This window comes from Bacillus rossius, chromosome 13 (assembly GCF_032445375.1).
Source record: "Bacillus rossius redtenbacheri isolate Brsri chromosome 13, Brsri_v3, whole genome shotgun sequence".
Lineage (NCBI taxonomy): Eukaryota > Metazoa > Arthropoda > Insecta > Phasmatodea > Bacillidae > Bacillus > Bacillus rossius.
Genome location: NC_086340.1, coordinates 20485602 through 20507604, shown reverse-complemented (window position 1 = coordinate 20507604; position 22003 = coordinate 20485602). Strand labels below are relative to the sequence as shown.

The window sequence follows — 22003 nt, the reverse complement described above, 5'->3', positions numbered from 1 at the left end:
GTACTTGAAACACATGAAGGAGTTCAGGCACAACACAACGGTGTTAAGTCAACCATTTTGCAGCTTTGTGCTAGCGAAATATTTCTTCTTTTAAAATATACAAATCTGGTGTGGGAAAAAAAAAACAACAAAACTTTTGGCATACACCCCTATTTTACAAAGCCCATCATTTTTTAAAACTACTTGTATTTAAAAAGTATGCAACACCAAACTTTTGTACATGTAAATTTGAGGAATCGACTGTTTTCTGTAGACACGCTAGAGACGTGAGATTATGATGACTGTGCGAATTTAACATACCCATGGAGTCAACAATAATTGTCAGAAGACGGTATGCTGAGACTCAGTTAATTCTTAACAAGTATAGACCCAAAACATTGCGGAAATTGTGCTTGACAATTTCTGATGATGACCAGTAAATATGAATATGAATCTTCGTCGTCGAACACAGTTACTTCCATTTAAAAAAAAAAAAAAGAACGCGTGTACTTAGAACACATGATAGAAGTGAAACAAACTTCTTTGCCAATTCAAACCTCGACTCGTTAGCATACCGTAAAGGGTAAAATGACAGAGAGAGAAGTTTTGCATCCCGAATGTAAGTGCCCAGGGTTTTCCCTGTGTCTGTGCAGGTTTTACCTGGGCCCAACTTATCTAGTTTATAGTCTAGAATAGTCAGTGAGGGGATTTAGCCACGGAACCCCTCCCAAATATATTTAGTTTTTAGTTAGATTGGGGAAAAAAAGTTCAACTTAAACGTTGCATTAAAATTTACTCCCATCGAGCCCAAAGAAGTTTCACTTCAAAAATAAAGTAATTCTGAAACTGTATTCACAACGCAGACACTACACTTTAGCCAATGTGTCGGGCATAGGGTGCCCATGTCCGCATGATTATATGATAATTGGTGGAGCCGTTTTTTTTCATTTTGCTAATTGTTGCGCCATATTGGTCAGACGCCAAAAAACAGAATTTTAAATAACGTTTTGGTGTGTACCAAACATCTTAGATCTTTGTATACAGCATTTGGTAGGAGTAATTTCGAGAAAATGGAACGGAAATGTGTAACCAAAATGGCGGACCCACGTGTATAATCACTTTCTGAAAACTATTAGGGGACATATCAAACGTATTGGTGTGCCAAATGAAACTTTATGATAGAACTACCCTGGAATTTATTTGGTAAACTAATAAAACAACAGTAAAACTTAATACTTAGATTTTAAAAAGTTATAAAACTGGCAATGTAATAATACACATTCTCCCGACAGGCTCAGTAGCACAGCGGTTATCAATGTTAAATCACCAATCATAGGGTGAAGGTTTGTTTGTAGGAAGTAGACCGATATCGGAACAAATTACAAATTATGTGTTAGGTTATTGACATAATAACTTCTAACGTGTGCGGAGACTTTGTATTAATTGTTTCCCCTTCAATATCTGAAATGAAGCGCTACGAATTTTTTTAAAGATAAAAACTACGCCATCAACTTCTTATTAAATTATTTCATTGTAAAACCAAACCACGCTTTCATATAGAACTACATATTAAGAAACATTTCACACGTGAAAAAATTGAAAGTTTTACGTTGCAAGGTAACTTGCGTGTGTAACAATATTTTGGCAGCTAACAGATTGTGTACACAACCTAGCTGGTTGGCTAATAAATACGGAACAAATATTTTTTTTTTTAGTTTATTCTCACAAAATAGTATTTATATATAATATAATAATATGCAAAACTCCGTCCACCCCGGGGAGAAACCCACTTGCCGACGGCTTCCGCGAGGTAGCACGTAAAGAACGCGCTCCCTTGCGGAAGCCGTCTTCAGCGGATTTTTTGATTCCGCCCTTGTCAGCTCCTACCGGTCCGACTCAAGCGTTTCTGCGGGAATTTTCCAAACAAGCGAACGCCCGCGCAAGCGTTCACGTGAAAAATTTCCGCAGAGCCGCGGCCGGGGATCGAACCCCGGACCTGCCGGCCGCGAGTCGGACACTCTGCCCCGGAGCTACCAGGGCAGAGCGACAGCAACGCGCCCCGTGACGACTGCTAGCGGCACCACTTGCAGTCTTACATGTGTAACCACGGGGCTACTTTACGTGCGTTATTACTGCTTGATGAATTTCAAACAAATCCCTTGACGAAAATCAGGTTCAAGCATGCAGTTGAAAACAAAATTTTGCGTGTATGTAACTTTCACGCTCGGCGTTATTTTAAATAATTTCTGACGTGACGTCTAATAAATCGATGAACGCAGGCTGCACGCACGATAAAGTGTCCCGTTACGCACATAGTCCCGTTACGCTGTGTCCCGTTACGCTCATTGTACTCTTGCGCCGCATCTATCTCTCTTCCACTCGATTGGCCTATGAATCTACTATTATATTAAATAGGTTAAGGCGGGATTTTCAAAAGTAGCTTTTAAATTTAGTACTTTAACTATACTATCATTTCATCAATGTTTTGTTATGACATTGTCACTTTAAACTATCGTCCGTAAACCGATTTTACAGACAACCAATTTTTACGTTAAATTTCGCGTAGGTAAGAGTTTCCTATTGTTAGTGTTATTTGCAACGTGAAAACACGCGAATTTGCTCTTTACACATCACTGACCATTCCCGTAATGTTTTGGCCAGGACAGTATGGCGATGGAGAAGCTCAAGAAGTGACTTGAACTACGCCACCTGGGGCTCGATTCTGAAATGCACTAGCCTCGTCGTCTTTTCGTGACTCCCGCTCACGACAAGCCGTCTTCAGACAAAAAAAAAACACGACTACCCGCCTTCCGACAATATCCGTACAAATTCTTGAATTAAGTGATTAAACTAGCTTCATTACATTGATAAAGAGTAACGTCTCAAGTTTGTAGGTTATGTGTGTATGTAGCACAATCGTAAAGTTCATGGTGCCAATGTACGAAACATGAAGGCCAAGACATGTTTTAGACCATGCCATTGCAATTTATATTTTAATTTTGTTTATAGTTTATTATTAAATTATGTATAGTTTACCTTATGCAGACATTTTATTATTAATATTTATTTCTCTACTTGTTATAATACCTTTTAATAAATAAGCATTTCTTCTGTTATTACATACTACTTAGGCCCACACAAAATTTGAAGTATCGATTTTTAAATAAACAATAAAAAATAATTTCAAAACAATTATATATTTATATTAACTTTGTATGCGAAAGGAATGCGAAATTTAGTTTATGATGAGGACTTCACTTATCTATGAATTTGCGTGTTTCTTGGTTATTACTAAAAAAAATGGTTTATTGCAGTTACTCAAAAAGGTTAATAAGTTATACAACACAGTAATATTCTAACAAAAAATAACCTATTAAAAAGCATGACTCAATTTGAACTATTAAGATGAAAACATTAAATGCATGGTATTTTACGATTAGGAATATATCATAAGTTTTCTATTTTAAATCAAACGTAAATTCTCTTGTATGCTTCTTATAATAATTATTTATTCAATCAAGAGGGAAAAATTCATATAATTTAGTCCAGAGATGGGCAGAAATCTTTTTCAATCGATGGCAAATCAAGTTGTATTATATTTTTTCAAGTGACGTACCTATACAAGAAAAATATATATAAAAAAAATTAATTCCACTGTAAAATTCTTCCAAAATCAATTAATTACAATTTTTTTTTCTCGTTTTTGGTTACATTTACAGCAATTTATACCCAGATATACAGTCACTATAGTACTACATCAAATTTACCAAGGAAAAAAATTATATAAAAATTAATCAATTCGTTTTCTCACTTTGGCTTTGGTTGCACAATATCTTCCTCGTGTAAGTAAAATTATTACTGCTGTGTCAAAAGTGTGGTTTTATGTAAAAAAAAAAAAAAAGTTTTAACAAGCTTTATCCTTGTGAAGCTCTATTAGTGGTACAACATCAACGAAAGAAATGTTGCAGTGGAAACTTCAGCAGCGATGTCTTCATGTTGATAAGAACATGGAAGATTAAAGAAAATCCTTTTTGAAATATATATTTTGAAATTTAAACTAATTAGGTTTTTTATTTCACAAATTAATTATTCTTTGTTATACTATATATACAAAAATTAATTACACAAATTAAAATAAGTCTAATAATATGAATTACCGACCATATTCCATAAGCATAATTTACAGAATAATATTTGTATTTAAATAAAAATCTGTGACATATCGACCAGCAGAAACTTTAAGTTGCGATTACGCTCGCCTTACACGTGGTTTAATCTCTGTCATATCGTCTTTCATCCCCATAGTAGGTATAAAAGTAAGCATGACAGTTTGTATATCAGTAGAGAAGATTTAATTCAGTTGTTCACACACGCGACACATAATGTGCCAACAGAAAAACAACCTCCATAGTTGCCGACCAAAGCAGCATAAATAAACACGAAAGGACACGAACATTTCAGCACTGGGATCTAAAATCATGTTACCTGGAGAATGGATATTTACTATTTTTTCTTTTATACCTAATTTGCCTAAAATGCATCAAAGGTGTCTTAATATACTGTATATAAAATATTAGGTGTAATTTTTAACTTAGTAACAATTGAATTTTTCTCCTATGCAAATGTGAAAATCCAGTCATATTAAGTAAAAAGAATATAAAATGGGGCTTGTTTAATGTAATTTTTTTATGATACAAATATAATTTACGTGCAATTGGTCACTTCATCGAGATAACTCACAGTAATAATTTCCTTATTTAATTTTACTATCTTAAAATGATACCGAATTATTAATTTAAAATTTAATTAGTTATTAAATTAGTTTGAACAATTGTAAAAAAAAAATATCTTACCAACTGAGACAAAGGAAAAAGAACACACTGTAACGGAGTGAAATAAATAAATAAACAATATATGGAAACTTATTTACTTACAAACTTAGTTGTATTCAATTATGGTAAACCTTTTGCTCAAGGTTGTTGTGCTTACATTATTTATTACGTATTGTGAAATAAATGAACTAACAGACTTAGTTCTGTATTAAAAGTTATTACAGCAAATAGATACAGAAATAAATTAAGAAATCATTTTAGCTTAAAGTATAGTACGTGTTGTGTAATATTCATCTAAATATAAAAAGAATTTTCGGTGATGGGATTTGAATCCAAACAAAAATAATTAAAAATGGCTCGCTTTTTGCCAAAACGCTATCTAAGCACAATATAAATTGCATAGACGTTGTGAGTAATCATTGTGGTGATGCTAAATTTCTAACGTATTTTTGAAGTTACGATTGGTGGAGCTTCACATGTTTACGAATTTTGGTTATATGTATATAGGTTTATGCTGCAACACGTGTGTGGTATTCTCGAATACTAGCGAACAAGCCACAGGCGGAAAGCTCCCGCGCGCGAGGCTACAATCGCCGGCCAGGCGAACGGAACCGTCCGTGACGGACGTAGCCTCGCACTCGCAACTGGGGGAGCCTTGTTAAGGGAAGCCTAAGATGTACATCAAGCAAGGGCGCCCATACCCGGGGGCAGGGGGGGGCCGTGGCCCCCCCCTAGCTTTCAGGGAAGGAAAAAAATATAGTGTAGTCAGGTGTTTTACTTTAAAGAAAATTATTTAAATTCGGTATTATGTAGAAGTGATTCAACACGAAGATATTATTGTATATCGTTTTTTACATGTCTATTTCATTTGTTATGTTAGTTCAAGCATTAGTTTCTGCTGCTGCGATATAAGGTGTTGTGTACAGGGAGAAAACGCTGTTCAAGCGCAACGCCCGTGGCGAGTCATTCCCCTTCGTATTCCTACCCAAGCTCGCGCGATAACACAACACAACAGATTTAGACCAGTCAGAGTTAGACGACGCGACAGTTGACATGTGCTTGTAGACGGCGAAATGTTTTGCTACTTTTTCGTCATAATAATGTGTATGTTCACAAATAACATCTCAAAACAGAGATTTTTCAATAGTCTTTAGGTCTACCTACAGTTTTATGCATCTGGTCTAGATTTAGTTTAGTGTATTCAGTCAGTATAAATAACTTAAGTGCAAATAAATAAGTGAAAAGTGTAAAGATAAAAACCATTGTTATTATGTAGTGTTTCTTAGTTTTCCTCATTCGTCACATCCGCTCAGAATATTCACAATTTTTAAGGTAAGCTAACACCTTTAAAGTTACTCAAATAAGAATTATTGTTCAGAAAAGTCTACAACGTAAAATTTATGTTGGAATTTTTAATTTAGAGGAAAACCACTTTTTCCCTTCAAAAGTGTTTAAAGGGATAAGGATTCCGCTACCTTCAGTAGACTCGAAAGCAATTTACACTGGAATCTCGATTTTACGTATGCTCACAGTCGCTTGGATTGCATTCGTAAAATCGTTATCTTCATAAAATTTCAAACACCCCACCCTGTGAAGATACATGTTATAATTTATTGAACGGAATATATATAATATTAAATAGTAAAAACAATGACTGCTGTCTGCCCTCCCCTTATTTTTTTTTTTAACATTCCACAACTTGCTTCATTGCACGAGTGATATAAAAGCGACATCACAGCGACTAAACACAGTTGCACCACGCATTGCATCATGTTAACTTTTGTGTGGTGACAGTAGGTTGTCCGACATGCCTTTCTTGGATATCTTTCCTTTTCGTAAGACGCGTGTTACTAAAATAAATTTATATTTGAGTTTGCAAACTTGTCCACTCCTTGCCAGAGACGACTGAACACAGACGAGACTATCCAGGGTCGGGTTGATGAGCTGGAAGAATTCCCTGCCTTGCATTTTTATGGACTTCACCTTATCATATTTATCAGTTAATCTTTAACAAATCAGCTTGAAAAATATTAATGAACGCACTTTTAGTAACATAATCGAGGAGAACAAGCACACAGTTCAGTGTACACCTGTACTGTTTCATAAAAGTGATCATAGGTAGGGACTGGAAAAATTCGCGGTTTCAATGACCACTAGGATAGACTAAACGATTCTCCTATGTACTCTGGCAACTATCACATGGTCATTGGCTACCGACTCGGGGAAACTGTTTACTGCGATTCTTATGATTCGATACTTCTTTTGTTGAGTGTTTGCCATTGGCTCAGAGTCCTTCAGGTAAATTGCGGTCCAATCACTGACGCAGCATTAAGCTGAACGAGTTTGGATTCCAGCCTGTCTCGAAAGGAATCCGCGAATTTTTACGGTCTTTAATCATAGGCTTATTTGGTGAAAAAAAACGCTGCTCTTTAACGACAGACATTCATTAAAAACACAGTACATTTTAGTGCGAGAAGCCCTTGAATTTGTGATAGCCATAGGGAATTATTTGTTTGTATAGTAAGTTAAAAAAAAGCTTAGTTGAAAATCCGCTCGTCACGTCTACTTGCTGCGTCACTTATACCATTTTTGAGCGTTTTTTACTGGGAAACCGATGCAGCGAAGGTAATTAATGCGAAAATTGTCAAGATAATGCCTAATGGCTTGGGTTGCTGGATATTAGCGGAAAGGAGAGGAAGTAGCTACTCAATATCGTTTCTTTCTCTCACGCTTCTCAAGGTTTCAAGCTCAGTTGCTATGTTCACGAGCTGGAAATGTTGGAATGGGTAAGGAATGTTGAGTATAGTTCATTTGCGGTAAAATAAATATTTTTACAGCCTTGGCATAATTTTTCAATCTAAGAAATTTCGAACTTTGCGACAAATAAAGTGTACCTAGTCCATTTTTTCTTTTCGATTTTGAGTTTGATGCCGCAATAACTTATACAATATTCACTAACGGTAAATGGCTGTTGTATTAGCTTTAAAATATGAATACGCTGTGCATTAAAAATTAATATCTTTATATGTTTTCATAGTGTTTTTTTAATTTTTTAAAAATATATTTTGGTGTCAAATTTTCCGAATTTTAGATGGTTCCTGAAAAAAATGTATTCGTAAAATCGCGGCTTCGTTCAGTCCGGGCTCCGTAAAATCGAGGTTCTAATGTACTCTTAATTCTGAAGTTAAGTTCTGAACATGTTATTTAAGGGTTTATCAATGCCGTATTTACGCGCAGGCTATCTAGGCTGTAGCCTATGGGCCCGCACCACAAATGGGGGCCCGCACCACACGACACGAAAAAAAAAATTATACTGCGATGTGGATCTTCTTATATTCTTAAAATACGCGTCGACATAGTATGTCCAGTTGTTTTGTGTGGATTAATTGCGCCGAACTAAACTCTTCTGTGGAAAGCTGATATATGAGTTATGTCAGCATTTAGAAATTTTCGATTATTTTCATTGGTTTTGGTGTCACTTAATTCCTTAACATCTAAATACTGTTTGGTTAAATAGTCTAGTTTAATAATAAACTAATTTTTTCTGTGCTTTACTACTGAATCCATCTGTGCTAATTTTAAATGATAAGCAATTATGATTCATATCGAAACATAGTAATATTCATTTAATTGTGAAACAATTTTTGACTGTAATTATAAGCGTAGTTCAGGTGTTACATTTAAAAACAACTGTTTTCTGACTGTGATAACATACTCAAATCGTTTCTCTCCCAAAGTTGAATCTTTTGATCAACACGTTTTAAACTTTATAATTATTTTAATTTAATTTGTACGCGACATTTATTTAGGGGTAAAGAGAGCAATTAGTTGAAGGACTGTATTCTTGATATCCGTGTACCCGAGACGCTTCAAAAGTATAAGGACTCTATTCCTGCATTTGTGTTTCTAAAAATTCATTTGTTTCAATAAAATAGTTAATATTTAATTAATAAAGTAGCCAATAAAGATTTTTTTATGGCGAATCAGTACTGTGGTCTATTATTTTAGTAACAGGACAAAAAATTTTAACAGGGTCAGAACTGGAACTATTTTATGGCTAGTAACAAGCCGCAGTTAAGTCTTCCAAAATATTAAAAATACTTCATACCCCTAAGTCTGGCCCCCCCCTACAAATTATCATATGGGCGCCCTTGACATCAAGTTCTGTCCCTGCCCGAACACGCCCGAATATTCACCTTCGGCCAACCTCGGGTTTATTTATATATATTTATATTTCTCTGTTTATTTTAATGTAGCGATACTAACCTAACTAACCGTCCATAGTGTTTTAAAGTGTTTTGATTTAGCTTAACTAACCGACCACTTTTAATATTTGAATTAATTTTTTCCTGCGCAAAAAAAAAAAAAAAAATCCCGAGGTTGGCCGAAGGTGAATATTCGGGCGTGTTCGGGCAGGGACAGAACTTGGACATCTTGCGGGAAGTTGGACGGCAGCGGCTCGTCAATATCCAAGCTCCCGCGCGCGAGGCTACAATCGCCGGCCACGCGAATGACGGGCGTAGCCTCGCACTCGCAACTGGGGGGAGCCTCGCGAAACGACGCGACAACAACTATAACACTCACCTTTGCCGCACGTGGGCCCGGTGAAGCCCGTGGCCGAGCAGTCGCAGATGAACCGGTTCCAGCCCTCCGAGCACAGCCCGCCGTTCATGCAGGGCTGCGAGTCGCACTGCGGGCCCTGCTCGTGGCACGCGGGTCTGATGGCGCCTGCACAGACACACGCACAGACGTGCACAGGCTGTGCACACCACGGCGCGTCTCCTCCTCGGGGTTTCAGTCGCGCGGGACGCCGAGCTGCCAGGAATGAGGCTCAGGGAGGACGGGCCAAATAATTTTTTCCAATAAATTTTAGTTTATTTAGAATTTAAATACCGAACAGTAAGCTTAGTATTCTCTTAATTAGCTAGCTGCTCTATTTAACAGTGATTTAGAAGCTGAATAATACTTTTGTAGTTCTTATTTAGTCGTGTGTATTTGATTTCTGGTCCTGAAACTTCCTCTTATTATTATTATATATATATAATACTTTAGTAATTTTGGAAAACTATGATTAGGAAAATTATAAATTATTCAGTGTTCAAGGAGGGGGGGGGGGGGGAGTGCCGCTTTGGCCCCCGATCTGGATCCACCAATGCGAGCTACAGTATGTCCATAAAATAACGTCCCAGTTTCAACGGCATATCATAACAAGTTTTTTTTTTACAACAAATCGTACATGAAATATTTGAAGGTAAATTAACCGAGATGTTCAATATGCGCACCTTTAGTCTCCACTCTTTAACACGTCCGGGGTAATGGAAGCAACAGCCTCTTTCAATTCCGTGTCTCAACTCTGGCAAATAAGAAGTAGGTAGCGAGCGGGAGGAGTCCAGCGAAAAAAAGAGCTCTGTCGTCTCGACCGTTACGACCAGTCGAACGGTCAGGGGACTTGGGACTTTTAACCACTCTCGTAAAGAGAGATTCGCCCTCTGCTAATTGGCGAAAGAGCCAATTTTTTTTTCCCCCGCATTGCAAGTGAGAAAAAAACGTATTCGCGTATGCGCTTATCCAAAACTGTTTTAAGTTACTCTTCGTGACCTTGAAATTTATAACAAGTGAGACATTATTTTATGGTAATACTGTACTTCAGGCAAACATGTTTACAAAAGTGGAAGGGTATGGCTACACAACGGCTGTTGGTATGAATTGTGTTCTAACTCCAAAACCGATCGTCTACTGTCATGGATCGAATTTGTACCTGTGTTAGAGAATTACCACCAACAACAATTTTAAAACAATAAAAATATTTTACTGTTGATCTTGTTTTTATTATTTGCATTCGGTAAAATATTTTACGTACTTGTGCCAGGAATATTCTCCATCTTGCGCTTTTACGCAAAGGACTATTTACACTCTCAACACTCAACAGACAATCAGAGGCTCATGTAGAAGAGATGTCGTTCTGAACTACTGAACTACTTTGCCAACCTGTTAAGGGTGAACGAGAAATTGCCACGAACGAAACATGTTCAGACTGTGTGTAACAGCACGCAAAATTTTTACGTGTTTACCTGAAGTAGTTCAGAATCTTCCGCGTAAACGCGCTCTTTCTCTTTCCATTGCCACTAGCGCTGCCCTTGTTCCAGTGTGCGCTGTTGCCAGACATACCCAAAGAGCACAGAAGATTTAGACACAGCTTCATAATTTAAAAAAAAAGTTTTGAAATATATTAATTTTAAGAGCAAAATTTGGAACGAAAAGTTTGGAAATATAGTTTCTTGTTGTTTTTAATCAAGAGCATCATCCGATAATATTAAATTCTCTTTTCAGAGTAAATTTATCAGAAAGACGCAATCTTGGTTTCAACAATTTTTGTCTTAATTTTTAAAAAAATATCTTTCAATATTAAAAAGTAACTCTGATCGACCATTGTTATTAATAGCGACCGACTGCTACAAAAAGGTTTCTCCTGTACAATAAATTGGTGCTTAGAACTGACATTATTAGGTAGTATTTCTTTGAAATTTCTTTGTAGCCATTACCATGGTGCGACTTGGTAAACTTTTATATAGTTTTTCGTTTCATGGTCTATTGACCCCAAAAGAGTCACTTCTAAACTGATACGTAAAATAAAATCATAGTAAATCTCGGTCCAGTTTCTTAATGGGCAATATGCGACCAAAGGGGTAAAATTGGGGAAAGTCATTTATGAAAAACAGGAACATCGCTAAACTCCCATAATATGATTAATATCACATCCGTTTGAACGTATTATAGCTCGTAGGGGCAATACCAAAAACCTTTTTCTAAATAAATTTTTGATACGACCAACCATAACTGCAGGGGGTGGAAATAAACCAGGATAAAAGGACGAAAAAAAAATCATTAGTTAACTCCCTTAGTAAACACACTAACGAATCCGTTAATATTATTTGTAAATGATATAATATTTATCTAAAACATACTTATGTCTGTAACAATTTTTGATAAAACGAGCCATTGCAGAGAAGGGATTAAAAAAATTTGCCTTTCGACACAGCCTATAGGCGTAGGTAGATTTCAAGTAACTATTTATTATGGAAATACTTCGGAAACTTCTATAAACTTCTGGAAAATTTTAAGAACTTAATGTACATAACATATTTATGTTCTCCAATACTACAAAATAATTGATTAAATATTTGCTCATTTTCCATGCAGGGAAATATTACCAATATTTTTAACTCAATTTATCCATTATTGAACAGTTTACAACGCAGCATTGAATAGCTTAGAACGAATGTCATATTATATGCCAAATAAAGTAATTTTTAAATTTTTTGACCTTCAAAGACTATTTTTTATCCCTTGCGCTAAAAAAGTGGTCGTATAAAAATTTGTTTTGCACCAAGTTTTGAGATAACATTAAGATGGTTTAAAATAAATTTAAAACGAATTTGATACTAAGAAAGATTTGAACCTTTTTTTTAAATTTCAACCCATGTTTTTACCGTAATAATTCATTTTATTAAAATTTGTTTAAGATTAAGTTCAGGATTATTACAATAAATTATAACGTATATGATAGTATATGATAGTAAAAAAAGCTTATTTTTTAATACTTTACATCCTTGTTATTTCCACCCTTGCAGTAATGGTTGGGTAAACAAAAATTAATTTTAACAAAAGTTTTAGTTAATATATAGACAATTAAAAAAAAAGAAAGGATTCTATAGTGTACCGGGTAAGGAATTATCTTTTTATTTTCTCATTCCAACTCCAAGGTTTTTCCAACCCCTTGCAATAATGGTTTGGTATTATCAAAAATTGGTTACACAAAAGTTTTAGATAACAGTTATACGATTTACATACAGTTGGAACGGAATTGATAATGTGCCTACTAAGGAAGTATGATTTTTTTGTTATTCAACCTCTGTTTATTTCACCCCTTGAAGTCATGGTAGCTCGTATAAAAATTATTTCAGCAGAAAGTTATATATTATATTTAAACGGTTTACAAAAAATTCTAACGGATTAAATAGTGTGCACATTATGGGGGTTATGAATTTTTTTTTGTCTTTCAACCACTGTTATTTTACACCCCTTGCAGTAATGGTTGGTCACATAAAAATAATTTCGGTCGAAAGTTGTAGATGATATATTTTATGTTTTACAATAAAAATAAAGTAACGGATTTAATAGTGTAAAAGGTACGGATTTTAAAATATTTTTGAATTTCCACCACCTTTTTAAATAACTTGCAACAATAATTTGTTCTATCAAAAAAAAAATTTCGACAAAATTTAAATAAAAATTATAATATTAACAAACTATTTGAACGGATTTGATAGTTTACGTACTAAGGGAGTTATGATTTTTTTTTTTTACTCCTTGCGGATATGGTTGGTCGTATCAAAAACTTATTCAGAAGACTCTTGAGTCAACCCCTGGTTGTAGCAGATGTAATAATTATCTCTGCATGAAAGCAGGATTAAAGTAATTAACTATAAAAAGGGGGGGGGGGGGGAATGTGCACATCATGAGTATCAGCAGCACTTAAAAAATAGCATAAACACTAAAAAATAGATTAGTAATTAAAAAAAAGAAACTTTTATTACGTAATCATGTATTCGCTGAGTCAAGTTTTTCAATTAATGATAAAAAATTGCTTTCCTTAAAAAGCAATACTTAACGGGGTAGTGTCATAAATATTGCTTTTAATATTTTGTATTTTTTCACACTATTTTAAATAAATTCATAATATACAGAAATGGAATTGTTAAATACCTTATTTAATTTTTTTTTGGTTTGAACGTTCGTATGTAGCCTTCCTTTAAAAACTTTTATTATAAATAAATCATTCATAAATAAATAAAAATTAGGTTTTCCAAATATCCCAGAAACACAGGTTTCTATGATTTCAAGAATACCTAATTATTATCGATTTATGAGTGAAATACTAATAATGAAGAGTTAAGAAGAAGGCTTTACACGAGCGGTTAATCTTAAATTATACACCACATGATTTTATGCTTTCAGTAGAACTGAAAAAAAAAATTGCCCGTAAGTCCATGAAAAACATGAAATGAGAACTGGTTTAGTGAATACAGCCCTTTTATAAACCATTAAATGTGATTATACTATGGATTTATTTAAAACTAGCTAAAGCCTGGCATGCATTGAAATGTCTAAATATATTTTTTTTGTAATTTGTTTAATGTAGGTACACATGTACAAAGCATATCTCTATATATATCTCTATGTATGTATCTACGTATATCTACCTCTCTCTATATCGCTATATCTACCCCTACATATCTCTCATCTATATACCTCTGTAGGTATATGTCACTGTATAGCAATGAAAATTTTAAAAAATATATGTTTTTTACCTGTCACAGATGTGACATTGGTATATAAAAACACGCGCGTATTTGAATGCAACGCTATGTAAAAATTTCGAAGCAATCGGTGAAAAAATTTCTGAGATTTAATATTTTGAATGAACGAATATTTACATTTTTGACGTGACGTCTAAAAAATTGATGAACGCCGGCTGCACGCACGAAAAAGTGTCACGTTACGCTGTGTCCCGTTACGCTCATTGTACTCTTGCGCTGGATCTATCTCTCTTCCACTCGATTGGAACAACCATCGATTTGACTTTTTCGAGGCACATTAAACTTGAAACACTCCCATTCGTTTCCTACTTTTCCTATCATCGTCCTATCCTTAACAGAATAACACAGATTGGAAGAAGTTAAATAGCAAACATGTATAAAGGTTATAGTTAAAATAATCTCTTCGTTAAAGTAATAAACATATTTGAATTAATGAGTGCAAATAAAAGTAAATTTATCAATTAAATTGTAGATTTCATTTCACTCCTTCTTTGAATCCATACAAAATAATGATAATTCAATAAAAATGATCCAAATTTATTCATAAAATTATGCAATCATTTCATCAATGTTTCGTTATGACGTTGTCACGTTAAACTGTCGTCCGTAAACCGACTTTACAGACAACCAATTTTTTATTTTTATAGATCATGTGCAAAAAAAAAAGGACATATTAGAAGCGAAATAATTTAAGTTGCTACCCCTTTAATGATGATGTTCTGCAGAAGCAGGCCAGTGTGTGGGAAGTTCCGCAGCAGTAGACTGTCGCACGCTATTCGCCAGAAGACATTCTTCCGAGGGCCTGGCTGTGTCCGGCGGCCTCTTATTGTGAAATACTCCCCAATTAGCTGTCGCTCGGAAACTGTTCTCGCTAACTGGGTCACAGCGGCATTAGCTTCCGGACCGCAACGATATGTCACTTAGCCAGAGGACTTTGTTTTTATACCCTGTGCCCAGTGGTAGGGAGACTCAATCAGACACTTAACATGGTGCCAGTGTTTCTTTAATTTCAAACATTTTCTTTGTCTTTCATTAATTTCAAACATTTCCTTCGTCTTTCATTTAAAGGAATTTGTTCAATAATATCTCAAAACTATCTATGTGGCAATGCGGTGGTTTACAGAATATAAAGATATTTAAAAATCATGTTGGAATCCAAACTTTAATTTCAAACATTTTCTTTGTCTTTCATTAATTTCAAACATTTCCTTCGTCTTTCATTTAAAGGAATTTGTTCAATAATATCTCAAAACTATCTATGTGGCAATGCGGTGGTTTACAGAATATAAAGATATTTAAAAATCATGTTGGAATCCAAACTTTATGAATTTGACATATTTTTGTTTTTGGAAAAAAAAGCAAAGTTGCTTTTAGTTATGAAGTAGCAATAATATTGCTTTAAGCCCAGCCTCACTCATCAAATTAGGCTATTATTTTGCTAAATCACGAAATTTTAGAATTTGGAAAATGAGATTATAGAAGTTATTTCGTATACATTTTTAGCTAATTAAATGTGTAAAAATAGTAAATTAACTTCTAGTAAATGGCCAACGCAATAAGTCAATAAGTCAAACACAGATTCTTTTAATGATTCTCGCCCTGACATTTTACCTTTACCAGGTTATGTGTAGAATATCTGATTCACAAAATTTGAAAAGAAAACAAAAAGTTTACTTCATAGCCATTTCTTAAAAGAAAACTAATGGCATGAAAAATGGCCTGCATGATGACTCTTTTCAGCATTTTTAATTGAGTTTTATCCTTGAAAACATTTATATCTCGCCAGCATTATCGTGCGATGATAACAGCCTGTTCATTAGTTATACAGACAAAATGAGTCCTAAGGGTTTCTTAAATTGTCAACCTCAAAAAATTTAGTCCAATCATGTTATTATATATATATATATAATTTATATATATATAATATCATAGTTTCAATAACAAGAATTTCTTATGATGCAACATTTACGATATCATGAAAATTTTTAAAAAAGTAATTGAATATTAATAGATGATTAAAGGTTTTACAGGCAAGAATAAAACGTTAAAATTAGATAATCAGGAAAACAGCATATATTTATGCCATAGAGCCAACAACGTTCCCAGTATATCTCAGAAATGAATCGTGACATTAATGAAATTTTGTAACGCTTCTGCCACATGCCAACTATTTGTATGAATTTTTTCCGAAAAATAATGTTTCAACTATTAACACTCATGCCATTTCCGAAAAGTAAAGATGAGTCGTTAAGAAATGCAGCGTAAACCAAAGTCTCTATTAATTTCAAGTTTGCATTCAGCGTGAAACTAGCCGTGGAAGGATACATGAATTCTTACTACATTAAAAAAAAAAATTATTATACATAATTATACTATTTATTTGGAAGTTATTTGATTGCATTACAAAAATTTCACACTCTTATTTCAGGCAAATTAAAACTCTTACAAGCTTAAATTAATAATATAAAAGTGATAGACAAATATAAAAAGGCGTAGACAACAGCGTCAGTACAAAAAATGATTTGAAAAGTACCCCCTGCAACTATTCGTTAAAGTCAACAAAAATTGCAGACTCGTTCTCACTCGAAGAGTTTTTAATTTCATTTTATTATTTTGATATCATTACTTTCTATTGAGGGACTTAACTGTAAATTAGGGCGCGGTTACACGGGACCCTGAACTACTTCAGGTGAACATGTTTAAGTAAACACGTTTACAAACGCGAAAGTGTACGGTTACACGGTAGTTGCTGAAAAGTGTGTTCAGCTCTAAAACCGATTGTCTACTGTCAACGAATGTCTGTTGTTGATCTCTATTTTGTATCCAGAAAACGCGGGATTTTCACACTTGTTTATACAGTATTATCAGCAGAAATTGAATGTGTTTTCATATTGCTCAACACTTTTTTACAAATCGGGAATTCAAACAACATGCACAGTAAAACAATTTAAACTTATTTTTTATTATTATTTGAGCGAGAGTGTTAAGTTTTAAGATAATTAAGGTCAGGATCAATTTTAAAAAAGTATATAATTACCTTTTGATATTTTTTTTTTTTTTTGCATTCGGTAAAATATTACTCTAACTTGTGCCAGGAACACTTTCCATCTTGAATTTCTGGAAAGAACTGTTTATATTCTAAACAGCCAATCAGAGGCTAATGTAGAAGATATGTCGATCTGAACTACTTTGCCAACCTGTTTAAGTTAAATGAGAAATGGCCTCGAACGAAACATGTTCAGACTGTGTGTAACCGCACTCAACAGCTGAACATGTTCACCTGAAGTAGTTCAGACTCCCGTGTAACCGCGCCCTTAATTTAGACAGATAGCTTGCGTTTGTGGTTGGGTCACAAATTTTCTTACCAGATATTTATCCTTGAGCTGCAAAAGGTAACGCAAGTGATCGCAGTTACAAATAATTGCGTGTATCTATTGAGAAGAACGAGAAAGCTAGAGACTAAACATAAAATGAAAGAGAGCAATCGCGATAAACAAAAAAATAAAAGTCCTTTATCCTTAGTTTCCCAAGGCCCCTTCAGGCTAAAAGGGTCTTCCACAGGCCCCGATCAACAAACGGGCCAACCGAGCATTGGCCCAGAATTTGAGGTTAGAAAAAAATAACTTTTTTTTTAACGTACGGGTAATGACTTGATTCTCAAAAATTACACGTCAAATCTTAAAATTTAAAAGCACAACATAAATACGTACACAAATACACCACACCACAAGAATACTCTGCCATGGAAGAGTCAAGGGGACATTATAATAATTCGTACTAACTGTAGTGCAGTGCGCTTAAAAATATCAAACCAAATACTTTAGAAATAGATTTAAATATCGTTTAACAGTATCCACTATAAAAACTCATGTTTTATCACGGTAGTTGTCAGGGGTGCAACAACTAAATTTCCAAAAGGAGGGGGGGGGGGGGCAATATACCTATTTATAAAGAATCGTCGATCCCCCCGATCAAAGCGGGGGGTCCGGGGGTCCTCCCCCGGGAAATTTGTATTTCAAGGTGGAAAATGGTGCTATGTAAGCAGTTTTATTATCTAAAAATTAATTACACAGCACTTTCTTTGCCACCGTTTGCCCCCACTTCAAGGTTTCAGAAGGGGGGGGGGGGCAAAATACCCTTGCCCCCCCCCCCTTGTTGTTGCGCCCCTGGTAGTTGTAACGGCAGCTTGAATTCGTAAAGTGTTATGCTGCTCTAGGGGTTAATGGAAAAGGAAGCTTGTCTGCCGAGAGCACCAGCTGCCTGGTCCTTCCAGGAGGGTACTCGGAAACAAACAACCCCCCCAGCTCACCGTAGTCCTGCTGGCGGGCGTAGCCGGCGATGTCGACGGCGTTCTCGTTGATGACGAGGTCGCGCATGCAGCCGACGTAGCCGTAGCGCAGCACTCCCGCCCACACCACCGGGGGCACGCTCAGCGCCGCAGTGGGGGGCCCCAGCCCGCCGATGTGCAGTGGACCCTCCAGGTCCAGCTGGTTCGAGTCCCCTGCAGCAGTCGGTCCCTCCCCTAGAGGGTCTGGTTCACGTGCGACACCTTAAAGCTGGGTTTACCATCGATTTCCTTAAGAATCATAACTTAAGAGTGGTATATAGAGAAGCGGCTACTCAGAATCCGGCGCGAGCAGCACAAAATACTTCTAGCCTGGGCGGAGTTTAGCCTTGGAGGAGTGGCCTACTAGGAGCGCGTCCTGGCGAAATGATGTCGGTGGAGGGGATAGACTCGGTTTACCCTCCCTCACTCCATGGTCATTCCCTCCTCATGACGGCGCGGTACGGGTCGGGATGTCTCGACAGCATTGCTACCTGCCTGCCTGCCTTCCCCGTACGAGCGGAGCGCCGCGCGAGCTAACAGTGGCTACATACAACGTTTCATTCAACTCAAATGTCAAATAACGCGAAAAGTATGTTTGTCGTAATGGTAGCATTTTTTTACGCGTGTTTAGTAGTTCATAAGTAAAAAAAAAAAGATAAAATGGATTACTATGTTTTTGCTAAAAACACAAACTTTTACATGAAGTGGGAAAAGTGATATTACATCGTAATTTTCGAAGTCACGTGGATATTAAACGTTACATATCCTCCAAGGAACATGAAATTACCTTATTCTGCAAACAAATCTTGCCGAAGTTAAATATATTTTCCGAATCGATGTTATGTATTTTTTATAACTCGCATCTGTCAATGATAGTTGTAAAAGCTTTTCGAAATACATACATATTATGTACTATTTTTTTAAAAAAAGTGTTCGTGTTTTTATAACATGGAATAATCTCATTTGTAATTGTTTCACTTGTGTCATGGCAATGAGTTATCATGCAGGTAGCATATATTTTATTTGGACGTGGTATAAAAAGGCACTATACAGAAAATCGTTACATAATTCCACATTATAAAACATGTATTTATTTCACACGTAATTCATACATTTTGTTTCACACCAATATACAATGTTCATTATGTTATAAAAGACAAATAAATTTAAAAAGAGCACTATAAATTAAACCAACGTGGGCACGAGTTACTTCCAAGAAAGACAAATTTAAAAAAAAAAAACTGTACGGTATAATAGACATTTTAAACACAAATATTTTTACATCACAAAAACCTTTTTCAAAACAGTTTGCAGAAAAGTCCAACAATCTTAAAAGTATGTAGATGGCCTTTAGAGAGGTATTTAAGAGAAACAAATGCTTAAATAGAAATAATTTTACAAATCCGATACAGTAAACGACAACAGATTATTTAAACAAGTTTAGTAGAATTACACACAAATTGGTTTTTACCTGTGACGCACAAAAAATGTACATAAGCTTTATATTTTTAACTAGACAGGCATTTATACTATTCGATTTAATGCACACACACTTTTAAAACAACAAAACACAGAATTTAATTCAGCTTACCACTGAAGCAAAATATTTTTATGGTCGCTATTATACATTTATTTCGTTTCTCCTTTTTGTTAGGACTTACCAGACAAGAAGTTTATGCATACCGAACACTCTTTTTATGAAATTCTCTTGTTTCTCATTTAAAAATTTTACAAAATTTCTCAATTGGCTGCCAAATGAATTAATTTCCTTCAAAAGTAACAGTTACGAACACCTCAGTATTTATTCACCTAAACAAGCAATGTCTTCTATAATTTTAAACACCATTGCTCACTTGAGCATTTAACCATTCTGGAAAACTTAACTCAGCTTTAAAATTTACATTATAGGTAAGACATTTTATTTTTTTACATATCCAAAATAATTACGGTAATGATTCTCTAGGTAGCCACTGAACGTGACCACACGGGCTATACTTTCTTATGCACTCGTAGGTGCTGGCATACTAAAAATGAAGGTTCATGAAAATGCTTGGCATGGTTAAACGTTCTAGAAACAATGAGCAAGAATAATTTCCAGTATGAAAGGTGATAGTTTATGAAGCAAAGTGAGCAGGCGACTTAGATTGATAAATCAAACAGGTCACTATAAAAATTAGTTTGAATGATTATCCAAGACCAACATTTTCTTGAAAGTTCTGCAAAAGCTTGAAAAATGTTCACGTTTAGTGTAATCAGGGTGTAATATTCGGTTTTGTTTTGGACGATCTTCGTTTTCCCATGCATTTTATCTTATGACTTCTGATAGCCTCTGTTATGTGCGGCGGATCCCGAATTTCCATATTTCTTGTGTGTCTAGGATCAACTAATTCCGGAAGAACGCATTGTGTGTAAAATAAAACGAGTTTTGGTTCCATTTTTTTCTTTCCAGAATGTGTCGTCTCTGAAAATTTCCAATAGGTACTTTTAATTTATTTTGGCTCGAAGTCCAGATGCCAAACAAGCAAATATCCCTTCTGGTTATGTGAAGTTGACCCTGGACTTGGTAGAAATATTCAGGATCTTTTTTAAATGAAATGACAGTAGGACTTTCTTCAGAATATTTCAAATACTTTATTTTGCCTTCTCGCATGGCTTCATTTATGTCCATTCCATATGCCGAAGCAGGACACTATTTCTACGAGACGACCTTCGCCAACAAGGCCATCGGGTGTTGCGGCAAGAAATGGGTGTTCTTGGTCAATAAAAAGACCAGCTTTACTTATATTAATTTTTTCCTGGTCTTCTAGCTATTTGATGACTATTTCTTCGGACTGCCTGCCATGTTGTACTGCTGGAACATTAAGTATGTCATGAGAGTATATTATGGCTCTTACTAGGTTCTAGCAGGTTGTTGTTGGCTTCAAATAGGTTCAAACGTTTTATTACAAAAATTCTAAATCAGCAATAAATGTTTGTTCTAAATACCTTTCTTTCCTGTTGAACACTGCTCATTTCATACGCCATTTTATTAAGTTTTCAACGATGTTGATGTTTTCTATGATGATGGTGTCAGACACTTCCGTGGACCAATGAAAAACACCGGCTTCCGTTTCCAGCAGTTGGATTGGTGGCTGAAGTTTGGCGTACGATTTGGTGACTGTCCTGCAAAGATTAAAACAAAATATATTTGTGACATGTTGAGTATCAAAATTCCAAAAGTAACGAAATTTCCTATTTTGGCTCTCATATTTGAGTACAATTTTATAGTTGTGTGTTCCGCTCAAAATGTTGATGAATTACTCTTTAAAGGTAGTGAAATATTCAGTTAATTCTATAATCCTGCCTATAAACTCTACCACTGTTCGCAAACTAATCAGTAAATGTGGGATATGATGTAAGAGAGTTTTATTGTACACTAATATGACAAGTCTAATTCCAGAATGTAGGTACAGCACGAGATACGGGCATACACATGCATGCACGTA

General features: G+C 35.2%; 1 protein-coding gene across 4 annotated transcripts in view; it reads right to left on the bottom strand.

Moving 5' to 3' along the window:
- Window positions 1-22003, bottom strand: part of LOC134538321 (neurexin 1) — a 449323-nt gene that overhangs the window by 92718 nt on the left and 334602 nt on the right. For all 4 annotated transcript variants that reach the window (XM_063379534.1, XM_063379535.1, XM_063379537.1 and 1 more), the window contains 2 exons: window positions 18501-18692; window positions 9396-9539 (listed from right to left, as the gene is read on the bottom strand). In XM_063379534.1, the coding sequence (XP_063235604.1) occupies window positions 9396-9539; window positions 18501-18692 (336 nt within the window). The remainder of the gene's footprint in view (window positions 1-9395; window positions 9540-18500; window positions 18693-22003) is intronic.